The following is a 14,572-nucleotide window of genomic DNA, read 5'->3' on the forward strand; positions in this document are numbered from 1 at the left end:
GATTTTTTTTCCTTCATAAAATATATCATGTTCCCAATGATGAAAAGCCAAAATTTTGCCTTCAACATCATTTTTTACTGTCAGTGTCCCCAAAGCACACGTTACCTTGCTATTATTCTTATATTTGAGTTGTCAGGATTTTATAATTTAGTAAGAATAGAATAAAAATTTAACTTTAGCTCCAAAGTAGCATCTTTTGTTTTGTTTTTAGTTTGATTTTCTTGTTTCTTTGGGTTAATAGATCAGTATTTTCTAGGTTACCCAGGTATTATAGAAGTGATGGGTTTAGTTGAATGGACAGAATTGATGTCTATTAGGAGAATCATACAACCTCACTGCAGAGGCTGTATCAGTGGGGATCATATCCTAATAAAGAAAACTGAAGCATATGTGTGGTCACAACCAATGCTTGTCATTATGCCATGAAAGCCTTAGGATTGGTGATCAAAGCAATGGGCTTATCCTGAACTGTGGTATAACCTCTGGTTGAACCTTTCAAGTTTTTATTTTAGGAGATGATGCAGTATATTTTGACCATGTTACCTGCCTCTATGACCCATCTGCCTAATTAAAAGAAAGGGATTAAAATTATTGTCAGCAAGTCAGAAGAAAATGTGAATTATAAACATCTCTGTCTTCTGTCTGTGTTTTTTGCTTCTCATTTTCCGCTGGTGTTAGAAAGAATTCCTGAGCATATGTTTTTTATCCAGGGCAGAATGTTCTGTTCTGATGAATATAAAACATACTTCACTTTGTAAATGTACATTAGAAGTATTAGACAAAATCTTTGACTCTGTTACTAAATATCGTCTGTCAAAGGAGATAATTTTGAACTTAATGTTTGGTATTGAAGTATGGTTCTTAGGAAGATACTTTTAGGATTAAGATGGAATTCTGCAACGTATACTTGAATGTCACTATATCCATAGTAAATTTTAGGCATTATATGTACTTTTTTGTCAAATGTTGTTTGTATCTCAGTTGAGTTCAGTGTATTTGTTTTACAGTAAGAGGGTATTCCAACTCCTATCAACTGATTTATTTATGCAGATTTTCTTTTAATGAGGTTGTAACATGTTTTAAGTGTATACGGTCCCTTCTTTACTCAACTTAATTGTGCTTACTTGATTATGTCCTTGATATTACATGTAGATTCTTTGTAATCTTTCTCTTCACTGTTAATTTCTTAGAAACATTTATATCATTTTAAATTCATGTTCATTTTTAAAATTTCCTAATGGAAAATTTTTTTCTTATGAAGAAAAAGCTGAAATTCATAGCCTGGCATTCAGGGCTTTCCACAGTTTGACCCTACCTATATCTCTAGTTTCATCTGCCACTACATGTATACAGTCCTCTCTAAACCAATTAAATTGTTCTTCATTGATCACTGGAAACAAATGATAGGCATATTTCAATCTCTGTATTCCCCTTCTCAGGACTATTCTCATCTTTCTTCTCTGATTATTTATTTTAAATACTATTTTCAATCATTCATTCAACAGAGTTTTTCTGAATGCCTAATATGGGTTACACACTGTGCCTAGGCTGTGGAGGTTTAATGCTGAACAAGATAGGTAGTCTTCAATCTCATGGAAACTTCAATTTAAAGGGAGATAGAAGCAGACAATTACAGTACCGTTTGATGAACACTGTATTAGGGAAATACAATGTATTATGCTCTTTCCCTAAAGGTTTCTCTGTCCACCCCAACATTTATGCATCATTTTCTTTTTTTGAATTTCTGGAGTGTTGTTTGTTCCTACAACCAGTTTCCTCCCAATAAATGTATCCTTTCACTCTTATTTAGAAATTTAGATAATCATGTCTCTATATCCCAGATTTTAACACAGTTTTCTGCAAAGAACAAAAAGTAAATGAATACTTCTTTGTGATAATGTGTTCTATTACCCTTCAGAAGCCTACCTAAGGCTTAATAAAATAATGAAATAAGAGGAACTTCTTTAACGTTTTATTCTTTAATATTTTTAATTTTTCAAATATTTTAGCTTATATTTTCTTATTCATATATAATTAACATCCACTGTTATATCACTTTCAGGTGTACAATATAATAATTCAACAGTTCTATTCATTATGAAGTTTTATTCTTTTAATGAAAGTAGCATTTACATTATATTTCTTCCTGTACTGCATTCTTCCTACCATTTTGCCTCCTTAGAAATAATTATCACTGAGAAAAAAAATTATCATTGAATATATTGATATCTTTTTATGATTGGAGCATATATAATTCATAATTACCAACTACTCAAGTGTATAAGAAATGTCCCAATATGAATTCACATCTTCTTCATATTAGGCTAGTGGGAAATTCATTCACAGTCATTAGAGAGTAGAGCAGGGACCTCTTATTCCAGACTTATGTGATACCTAGAAAAGTGGCCCTCACATCTTCTGTCCATCTTATTCATTGGTCGTATCCTCATGGTCTTTTGGAAGCAGGCAGCTCTGTTTGGGTTAAGAAATACTTGCTGATTACAAAGACCTTGGTGCCAAGGGACTAGCTTTCCTAAGTGCACCGCCATGAGCCTACCATGTTGGGCAGTTGGGCAGATTGTATGTACTGGCACTTGACTGAAGGAAGGAATAGGAGCTGAAATCCAGCCAGTAGCATACTTACCAAACTAAGTACCCTTTTGCTCCATAAGTCTAGAAGGGTTACCTTTTTCTAATCCATAAATAGGTACTATATGAGCAGGCAATGACCCTGATCACTGCTTGCTATCCCCTGGGTTTTAGCTTAACCTCTTCATCCCCACCTCTCCCAAAAGCCGATTATATATAGATTTTGAGAAATATGTTTCTCTAATCTTGGGGACAACCTCCCTCTTCTTTAGCTTCTATCTTTAAAAATACTAACTTTTGAGGGGCGCCTGGGTGGCTCGGTTGAGCATCCGACTTCGGCTCAGATCATGATCTCACAGTTCGTGAGTTCAAGCCCCACCTCGGGCTCTGTGCTGACAGCTCAGAGCCTGGAGCCTGCTTCCGATTCTGTGTCTCCCTCTCTCTCTGCCCCTCCCCTGCTCATGCTCTGTCTCTCTCTCTGTCTCAAAAATAAATAAAACATTAAAAAAAATACTAACTTTTGAAACTGCTTCTTCTGGACACCTTACATAATTGGTTCTGTTTGCTTAGACTTGCACAAAAGACAGAAAAAAAGGGTGTCTTCAAGAGGCTTCTGCTGTAGACCCTGCAAATGTTCTGGAACTATATGACTGCTCTTTTGAAATTGGAGAGGTTTGGGGTGAGAGGTAAAAAATAGAGATTTAATTCATCTCTCACTAAAAAGTGAAATATTAAGCTTAATTTTTAATAAATTTTTAATTTTGAAATATTTTTATAATGCCCACTGTATAACATTTACAGGATATCCTTAGAAGGAAGTCACAAATAAAATCTATGGTAATTAAATGGAAATTGATGACTTACTACTTTCTTGCCAGCATAATAGAAATTAGAGATCTGTAAGTTTAAAATTGTGCACTAAAGACTTCAAAAGTATAAAATCGCTTTGTTTATATCTTTCATTAAAAATTTATTTTGGGGGGCACCTGGGTGGCTCAGTCCGTGAAGTGCCCAACTCTTGATTTTGGCACAGTTCATGATCTCATTATTCGTGAGTTCAAGCCCTGCACTGGGCTCCTCGCTGACAGTGCGGAGCCTACTTTAGATTCATTCTCTCTGCCTCTCTCTTTCTCTCTCTCTCTCTGCCCCTCCCACACACGCTTGCTCACACGTGCTTTCTCTTTCTCTCCCCCCTTCAAAATAAAATAAAACTTTAAAAATTATTTCATTTTTGTTTTATGTGCATTTTTGCTCTATTAATTAAATTAAGTGAATGTATATGTAAGGTAAGCTGTTAGTATTAAAGCAACAAAATAATTTAAATTCAGAATAAATTTATGTGTTTAAATACAGTGAGCTGGGAACAAACTATATTTCTGTTCATTGAATTTAGAACTTGTAAAAGAACGAGAAAGGGCATTTCTATTTTGAGCAAGTATGTCTTTGTCAATTTGTTCAGCAACTTGAATAAAATGACACATGTAGAAGATAGAGAAAAATATACAAAATCATAAGAATTTTAGTGCCATACATAGGAAGATTTGAAGACTTTCTTTGTATGAAAATTGTTATGAAGTATCACCCTGTTTGATTTCTGCTTTCTAGATGTGGTCTTGAAAAAGAGTATGCTTTTATTTTTACTATTTTTTATTTTACTATTATTCAAATATTTTTTACTATTATAATTATAATATAAAATATTATTTTACTATTTTATATTTACTATTTTTACATATGTTTACTATGCAGTGTATATCTTTCATTTACAATAAAAATGACTGCTCTCCCAAATTTTAAAACTTGGGAGAAACCTAGTATCTAAAATTCAGCCATTGTCATTGTTTTGAATCTAGAAAAATTATCACACATGAGCAGAGTCAGTATAACAGGCAAAAGAAAGGCAACATCTTCTAATCAGGACAACCTTGGGGTAAGGATGGGGGCAGGCAGATGTTATTGAAATTAAAAGAATTTGTATATAATTAGGCCAAAATATGCTTTTGATTTTGAATACACAAGTGTGATCTTCCCTCTTACTGTGAACAAGACTTGGGAGAAGTAACATTCTTCTTTTCAGCACAAGTAATTTGGAGTGAAAATAAGACATTTTGGTACAATTTTTCAAAGTTATAATTTATTGAATGTACATTTTAGCAAATTAGTAATAAAGTGAATTACCTTCATATTTGGGTAAATGATAATTATAGCATACTATAAAATTCTTCTTGATTAATTTTATTACATAAAAATACTATATATATAGTATATATACACATAATAATTTTTTTCAGGAAAGCACTTTCTTTTTTTTTTTTTAATTTTTTTTTCAACGTTTATTTTATTTTTGGGACAGAGAGAGACAGAGCATGAACGGGGGAGGGTCAGAGAGAGAGGGAGACACAGAATCGGAAACAGGCTCCAGGCTCTGAGCCATCAGCCCAGAGCCTGACGCAGGGCTCGAACTCATGGACCGTGAGATAGTGACCTGGCTGAAGTCGGACGCTTAACCGACTGCGCCACCCAGGCGCCCCAGGAAAGCACTTTCTTATGGAAGAATGAAAAATCTTTTTTACTTTTAAAAAATTACTTTGAACATATATTAAAAACTTGTATTTAAAACATTTAGTATTGGGGCGCCTAGGTGGCTCAGTCGGTTGAGTGTCCAACTCTTGATTTAGACTCAGGTCATGATCCCAGCATTGGGCTCTGTGTGAAATATGGAGCCTGCTTGAGATTCTCTCTACTGTGCCCCTCTTCCCCGTTCGCACTCTCTCTCTTTCTCTAAAATACATACATATGTGCATATATTATGTATACTGTTTAAGTAGAACTCATGCTTATTTTGACGAATAAGGGCATAGCCTTTAGGGTTTGACAGATCTTGATCTAAGCTCTAAATTTATCATAAGTCAGCTGTGTAACCTTAGGCAATTTGTTTAACTTCTTTGACCCTTAGTTCATTTTTAAAATGAAGGTGATATGTTGTAAAGTTCTTAAGATTAATTGTGGTAAGATTTATTAAGAGTTTATTTTAGAGTCGCCTGGTGGCTCAGTCGGTTAAGTGTCCCAACTCTTGATTTCGGCTCAAGATGTGATCTCACAGTTTTGTGAGCTCAAGCCCCACATCGGGCTCTATGTGACCACACAGAGCCTGCTTGGGATTCTCTGTCTCCCTCTGCCTGCCCCGCCCCCCAACTCATGCTCCCTCTGTCCCTCTCAAAAAAAATAAAATAAAATAAAGAGTTTATTTTAACACCTGACTCATCTCATGCAATATCAAACATATTGGATATAGCTTTTTGTTTACATAAAAATAACACACATACATCTTTCCTCTTTTTGTCGGTTAAGACTTAAGATGCATCATTTTTGAAGATGAGAATCTTAATATTTTTGCATGATCACTGTGTCATTTCATTTATGGTTTAACTTCTAACAGGGTTCTTCCTTTTTTTTAAAAAAAATGCCCAATTGAAATGTTTTTCAAATCTAATGATCAGGTGATTGTCAGGCATTTGGAGGACAAGCTCATTTTTACCCTGCTTAGTTAATTATTGTGATTGTAAACAAAGGATGTACAATTCAAAGTCAAGCAACATTTCACATGGATGACCGAGGTGATAATAGCTTAATTCCTGCTGGATCTTTTTTCTTTACTCTGGAAAGTTCACACTGACCTTGTCCAAAATCTGATGACCTCCCTATTTTACTCAACTATTTGGAAAGCCAGGCCTGCCTTGGCTGGCCCTGAGGGGGTATCCTAAAGACCACTGAGTCACTGACCCATGTCAAGACTGGATTTAAAGTCTGATCTACAGGACCTCTGAAATAGTTATACATGGGGCTTATTGTACACAAAAACCCTAACTAGCTTCATTTTCTGCTTATAAAATACCTTAATGAAGTATATTTTAAGTGTTCTTAATAAAGTCATATATTTAATTTTACCAAGTTTTTTATTGCAGATCATTTTTTTAGACTCCTTGTAAATATTTTTTCTCAAAAGTAGTGTGTTACAACTAAACTTGAATGTTTTAAAATGTGAGCAAAACATGTTGTTAAATCATAGCTAAATGTAATGAATACTATCCTGGTTGATGAAGGGACCAATGCAGTTGTGTTTTAATACTTTTAAAGATTTTGGTCTTTTGGGCAAAAATTCCACATACTTCATAAAAAATTTACTTTGAGCTGTAACAGCATGTTATTCTCTGTTCCTATTTTGTCAAACCTCAAATAATACTCAAATGTTGGTATTTAAGAGTTTTGAGTTACGAGAATTGTCCTAAAAGGAAGCACATGCCAACTGGTAAGGTGTTAATATTTAAATTTGGTTGGATGGGAACTGTCTACCTTAACAGTAACTTTGTGATAGATCTGTGATAGAGAAAGGAAAAAATTTCTTGTGTTTATTTTGTTGTTCTGCACAAAAGGAAATGACTATGCCATTTTATGAATATCTAGTCAGTATTCTGCAGTTTATAATATGATGATGTCTTTTATTTTTATATAGGAGTTGATTCCTGAATTTTATTATCTTCCTGAGATGTTTGTCAACTTCAATAATTATAATCTTGGAGTGATGGATGATGGGACAGTAGTGTCTGATGTTGAACTTCCTCCTTGGGCCAAAACCTCAGAAGAATTTGTTCGCATAAACAGACTGGTAAGATAGTAATCATCTACTCTGTCATGAGCCTTTTCTCAAAGTATCTTTCATGTGTTGGTATTATCATTAACCCTTGCTCTTCTCAACAAAATTGTAGTTGATAGAGATAACTGAAAGTAACAAAATAGTTCATGAATCTCCATATATATTTTATTAAATTTTATTGACTTGAAAAGTATAGTGGTTTTTTTTTGTCCTTTTATGTGAAATGTAGGTTACTAACCTTTATATGCACATGATAATTCAGAATTATAAAGGAAATTTTTTTTAATGTTTATGTATTTTTAAGAGAGAAAGACACAGAGCATGAGAGGGGGAGGGGCAGAGAGAGAGAGGGAGACACAGAATCCAAAGCAGGCTCCAGGCTCTGAGCTGTCAGCACAGAACCCAGTGTGAGGCTTGAACCCACGAGCCGTGAAATCATGACCAGGTGCCTCAGAATTATAAGGGAAATTATAAGTAAAACTGGAATTGTATGCTTCATGAAACATGAGTTTCTTGTGCTAGGTAAAGAACGTAATCCTGTGCTCTGGGATAGAAGGCCACTGCACATTTTGGTAATAGAAAAAAGATTTTCAAGTTATATGTATTATCTTTCTTTAAAAGGAAATCTTCATGTAATATTCAGAACATAAAAATTTAAAAACTTAAAAGCCCAGTAATCATTATTTTTCTTCAGACTCCTCTCTAGTGAACTCTTTAAAATCCTCTCATGGGTTCTAAATTATTTTACGAAAAAGTTCTGTCTGTCCGTTTTTGCCTTTAAGTTTCATAAAAGTTTGGAGTCTGGGACCTTTATTCTCAGTTTTTAAAAGTAGAATCTCTGTCATACTTCATATTAAAAGTGAAATCTAGGAGCACCTTACTGGCTTAGTTGGTAGAGCAACTCTTGATCTCAGGGTTGTGAGTTCAAGCCCTATGTTGGGCAGAGAGATTAGTTTAAAACAAAAAAAAAAGAAAGCTAAATTCCATCGTGTCTTTAATTTACACTTAAGGAAAACTATTGCATTTTAGTTTTCTAAGTGACATTTCTGACCTTTTATACTAACATTTATATATTTTTTTAAGTTTTGTTTATATTGAGAGAGACAGAGACAGTACAAATGGAGAAGGGGCAGAGAGAGGGAGAAAGAGAATCCCAAGCAGGCTCCATGCTGCCAGCGCAGAGCCCAATGCAGGGCGAAAACTCACAAAACCGTGAGATCATGACCTGAACCAAAACCAAGAGTCGGATGCTTAACCAACTGAGCCACTCGGGTGCCCCTCAACATTTATATTTTAATCCTGTCTTCCAGATCCTAATTGCAATCCCATTGTTACTGAAATTTCACGTTTTATGTATATTGGAAGCAATGCAGGGGAAATGGAAAGAACATAGTCCTTGGAGTTAGACCAACTTTCTAATCTTGAATAAATCCCTTTGCTAATTATGGGACTTTAGGCAGTTTAATCTTTCTGAGCTTTGGTTTCCTTATATGTAGTCTGAAAATTATGAATATAAAATTGTAATTATGTATGTAATATTCTTTGGCTTACAGTAGGCACTTAGAAAGTAGTACCTAACATTATTCTATCATAGTCCTCAAGTACATGTTTTATTTTACTTTTACCCCATGCAATTTGGAAGATTATAATTAAAATGAGAGCCCAACACAAAGCTTAGTTGTAGCAAACATTGAAGGAGATGTCAGACTTTTAAATGTGACAGTTGTCTATGGCTGTGTGATTCCCTCCCACCCCTCAGAGACTATTGGAAGTCAATAGAAGGTATAGTTATACCACAAGTTCTTTTTTTTTATTTCAGTAATTGCCCTTTTGAAGTACATTTATTGAGGTATAATGTATATACCATAAAATTAATCTTTATTTTTTTTAACGTTTATTTATTTATTTACTTTTTCTTTTTTGAGAGAGAGAGTGTGCACCTGCAGGGGAGGGGCAGAGAAAAAGGGAGAGAGAGAGAATCCCAAGCAGACTCTGTGCTGTCAGCAGAGCCTGATGTGGGACTGGATCACATGACCCATGAGATCATGACCTGAGCCAAAATCAAGAGTTGGATACTTAACAGATTGAACCACCCAGGTGCCCCAAAATTTACTTTTAAAAATGCACATTGCTTTGAGTTTTAGAAAATTTAGACAATTGTATAACCATCACCACAATGCAGCTTTGGAACACTTACATCACTTGTACTTGTTTGCAGTCAGTCCCTGCTCTGGGACTTTTTGTCTCTATAGAGACATTTTTTTCTAACTTTTTTAGAAATTTTATATAAATGAAATCATGTAATACGTGCCTGGCTTCTTTTATTTATCATGATATTTTTGAGATTCACCCATGTTGCATATGTATTACGGCATACTGTATTGCTGCATAATATTCTATTGTATAGATATAATACATTTTATTTATTTACCAGTGTATGGACATTTGGGTTTTTCCAGTTTGAGGCTATTATGAATATTTGCATATGTCTTAGGGTGAACATCTGGTTTCATTTCTCTGGGATAGATACCTAGGAGTTTCCTTGTTGGGTCACATGATAAGTTGCTAAGACTTGGTATTGTCAGTATTATTTATTTTAGCTGCTCTAGTAGGTATTTCGTTGTAATTTTAATTTGCATTTCCAAAATGACTAATTATGTTGACTGCCTTTTCACAGGCTTATTTTGTACTCATCTGTGTTTGTTTTTAAAAAACATTTGTTTTTAATATTTATTTTTGAGAGAGAAAGAGAGAGCGCACACATGTGCAAGCGGGGAAGGTGCAGAGAGAGGGAGACAGAGGGTCTGAAGTAGGCTCCTCCTCACTGTGAACACAGAACCCAATGCAGGGCTTGAATCCACAAACAACGAGATCTTGACCTGAGCTGAAATTAAGAGTTGGCTCCTTAACCGACTGAGCCACCCAGGCACTCCCTTAAGTGTTCTTTGGAACTATTCATATCTTTTGCCTATTTTTAAGTTGGGTTGTTTTTCTCATTATGTAATGTAAGCAATCTTTACATATTCTTTGTGAAAGTTCTTTATCCAACATATGTTTTGTGAATAATTTTCTCCTAGTCTTGTCTTTTCATTTTTAAAAAAATGTTCATTTATTTGTTTTGAGAGAGAAAGAGAAAGAAAGAGAAAGAGAGAGAATCCCAAGTAGGGTACACACTCATCACAGAGCCTGATGCAGGACTCTATTCTGCAAACCATGAGATCATCACCTGAGCTGAAATCCAGATTCGGAAACTTAACTGACTAAGCCACCCAGGTGCCTCTGTCTTTTCATTTTTTAATTTTTCTTTTGAATCACCATTTTAAAAAAAATGTTTCACTATTAGGTAGGTATGAAATAACATTTATATAACATTTGAAAGGTATAAATAATCATTCTCATTCTTCAGGAATATATTTTAAAGAAAAAAACTTAAATCATGTTCAGATCATTTTATTATTGAAACACTTTCTTAAATATGATTTAAAATTTTAAGTCTCAAGGGAGCCAAATCTCAATTAATTATTACCATGTTTAGTACTATTAAGAGTATGAAGAGTTTGTTAGAGTGTTTACTTAAATCTGGTCCGAAGGAAAAAAAAATTTGAATAAGTTATATTAAAAGCTTTTCAACATTATTTTGACAATTAAGAGAATTTAATTGTGTAAATTGGGTAAGCCCCTCTCTTCATAGTACTTCCTGTCTCTGCTCTTACAACCTTTACCTCAGAAGAGCCAGATCTTTCGGGATGGGCTTCCCAAGGGCACCATGGAAAAGAAGGTTAACAAATTGTTTTCAATAAGATTTAGGTTTTGCCTGCTGTTTTGTATGAAATTACATACAAAATAGTATTTTACAACTGCATGTTTATTATAACTTAGAATTAACTTTATTAAGCATTTGTGCCAGTGATTCCTCTGTGAGTTATACAATGTCTTCATAGTTCAGGCTCTGAATGAGCTTGCATTCTTAAAAGAACTGTATAAAAATTTCATTGCAGATTAAATGCAAACATAGAGTCAAATATCAAATCTCTTATCTTTTACATTTGTAACTAGGAAAGATACTTGATTTTACTTACATGTATCTTTATGAAAGAATTCAATAACTCATTCATTCTTTCAGAAATATTTATTATACACTTGTGATGAGCAGAGCTCTCCTAAAGTGCAGTCTGTATTGATTCATTTTATAATTTCCTCTTCACTTTCTACAAGTGATTAAATTATTAGTATGGTATTTTATGTATCTGTTAGCATGTTATCAAGTAAGGATTTTATCCTCCTCCTCTTTTTGGTTGCCTCTTCAAGTCCACAGATTTTATGCAATGATTGTAGCTCATGAAATGCATACTACTTTGATCTGTGACCTTTTTGTGGTGCTAATCGGGTTCCTGATATCATTATACCTTACTCATTAATCATATTTCCTGCAGCCCGTCAGGCAGCCAGACAGCACAAGTCCCTGTTTTCAGCCCTCTGTTGGCAGGTTTCTGCTTTTCCAGATTATTACAGACGATACTTTGGCTTCTCATAGCCAGAGCCACATCAAGCTGTGTGTTACAATTAAAGTCAGATGGTCCTCAGGTTGAACAGGGATATAGTGTTGCAGCTGTCTCTCTTCCTGGAACAAACCAGCACCAAGAACAGATGATCTATAGGATAGTGAATAATAACAGATTGTACAGTACTCGCTGGTAGCAGGGGATCACAGAATTAATTAACTGACATACTCGTTTTAAGATACCCAGCACGTCTTTTTAATGTATTTGTTTGCCCAGATATTAATTCAAGGGGATAGGATATTTTAGTAGCATGATTTTGATGGTGGACCTGTAATGCCACATTTTCTATTTTTGTTAGAGGGCCCTAACTACTATCTTACCTTAACCAATTTAATCCTCAGAGCTTTCTGCAAGTAATGAAGATCTAAATGTAGGATTGGCAAATTGGCTAAAGTGTAGGATTTATGGACAGAAGACAATATCCTGTGTATTTTAGAAGGAAAACCCACCTAGGTCTGATTAGTCTTTCAGGTAAATGAATTATATTTTCTTTGTTCTGAATAATTAGAATCAGGGTAAAACCCAAACAATCTTAACTACATCCCAGAGATTGGCCTGTGTTATTTAATATTACCTGAACCAGAAAAAATTTTTTTATTCCAAAACTGCTTCAGAAATACAAATGAGAAACAGGCTTTCATACTTTAAAATAATATAACACTGTATGAGTTCAGACTGCTCATCAATTATCTTTACGATATAATGCTCATGTTATGGACCTATATTATATTGCCTCTTACAACCCTGGAGTTTTAAGTTGAAATTCAAGAGACAAAGAAACCCATACTCTGAACAGTAATGATAGGTCTCTTTATAAAAGTTGAAGTGGAGCGTTTTGTTTTAGCCAAAGGATGTGTAATTTATTCAAATTTTAATAAAAATAATTCTTTCATTTACAGATATTTATTGAGCGCCCATGTTTGTACCAGCAAACTAGATTCAGTGAATAAGACAGACGATATCCCTACTCTTTTGTAGGTTACTTCCTTTTTGATAACTTAGATTTTTGAAGTGGGAGGCTTCTCAAAGGCTGAGAGGTGGCATGAATCTAATAAGCAAGGCTTCTATTGATGGATTATCCTGAGGTTTTCAGTTAGAATCACATTTGCTTTTGTGTATCTTCTATAGCTTTTGTCTTTTCTACTATTTCAGAATGGTGACATGAGTAGTTACGTCCTTGAGAAGGTAAAGAAAAATAAAATGAGTATCTTATCTCCTTTTCAGATGATACATGGACAAATTAAAAATGATGATATCTTTTTATATTATTGTCTGAGAAAAACATTTTCAGATTTCTCAACCTACTTTGTTTTTTTTTTTAATCTATTGCTAAGATTTAAATTTATTCACCTTAAACCTTCATAGATCTTTTATCTCTGAAGGAATTAGGTCAGTATTTCATAACTTCCTTTGAATTTGGAAAATTTACAAATCTTAAGCGATGACAGAATAGTTGAGACTATAAATCTCATGTCCTTAATGAAAAACTGTTATATGTACATAATGGCAAGAGCTGCAGCTTGAGATGACTGAGTTTGAAGTGATACAATTTTATCATATTATGTCCCAATTTTCAGTGTTTAGCAACACTGTAAGGTTGAGAGGTTTGAGATTTGAAAGGGTTTGCACTTTTTTTTTTAACCTTTATTCACATCTTTGCTTCCATTTTTGAGGAAAATGGCATTAAAAAATCTTTCTAAAGAGAGCTGACCAGGCAATATTTTTCTGTTCTTTGGGATAGAATCAACAGGGGCTAACATAATTTTTTGATATTGTTCTTTTTCCTGTTGCCTTTTCATTTTCTACATTGATAATGATGTGGCCAAGAATGTAAATAGCCATGATGGCTGTAGTTGGTAATCATTCTCAACTATGGACATAAGCCTCCCACCCTTTCTTTACTCCCTGCAGTGGTCAGATCCAGAACTCTGGGGGGGTGGAGCAGGTATGTGTGAAGTTTGAAAAAAAAAAAAAAAACAACACCAAAAATACTGTCGTTGGTTTGCTTTTGCTCCTGGTATGTAACTTTGAAAATTCTAGTTTGAAAAGGACATCTAAGTAGAAAAAAAGATGTTTGATGTTGTTAGGTTATTAATTCTCCCCAAACTTACGTATAGATTAAATGTAACTATCAATTCAAGGCCCAATAGGTTTTGTTTGTTGGAATATGACAAACTGGTAATAAAGGACAAAGGACCAATTATGGCCAAGACCTTTTCTGAGAACAAGAACAGGTTTTGGGGCCTTGCTGTATTATATATCAAGAATTATTTTAAAACTATAGTAATTAGGGGAAACCAGGAGAAAGTAGACTAACTGAAGTGAACACAGAACCCAGAAACAGGCCAGGACATCTATTATGTTGCAGATCTTTGGGGAAAAGAAGGACTTTTGATTTCATGCTGAGATAGTTACTGTATTAGTTTCTTGGGTGGCTGTAACAAAGTGTAACAAACCACAAACTGAGTGGCTTAAACAGCAGAAATTTGTTGATTCCCGATTCTGGAGGCTAGAAGTCTGAACAAAGTTCAGTAGGGTTGGTTCCTTGTGAGTGCTGTGAGGGAAGAATCTGCTTTAGGCCTTTTTTCGTTCATATGCAGTCATCTTCTCTGTGTCTTGTCTCTTCACAGCATTTTCCCTCTATGCACATCTGTCTCTTTGTCCATATTTCCCCTTTTTATCAGGACGCCACCCATATTGGATTAGGGACTCACCCTACTCCAGTATGACCTCATCTTAACATAAATAATTACGTAAGTAATGATCC

At 34.4% G+C, this 14,572-nt stretch overlaps 1 protein-coding gene across 9 annotated transcripts in view; it reads left to right on the top strand.

The window, feature by feature from the left end:
- LRBA (LPS responsive beige-like anchor protein) overlaps window positions 1–14,572 on the top strand; it is a 772,859-nt gene that overhangs the window by 619,785 nt on the left and 138,502 nt on the right. For all 9 annotated transcript variants that reach the window (XM_027067081.2, XM_027067078.2, XM_027067090.2 and 6 more), the window contains one exon: window positions 7,103–7,255. In XM_027067081.2, coding sequence (XP_026922882.1) covers window positions 7,103–7,255 — 153 coding nt within the window. The remainder of the gene's footprint in view (window positions 1–7,102; window positions 7,256–14,572) is intronic.

Source organism: Acinonyx jubatus, chromosome B1, assembly GCF_027475565.1.
Source record: "Acinonyx jubatus isolate Ajub_Pintada_27869175 chromosome B1, VMU_Ajub_asm_v1.0, whole genome shotgun sequence".
NCBI lineage: Eukaryota > Metazoa > Chordata > Mammalia > Carnivora > Felidae > Acinonyx > Acinonyx jubatus.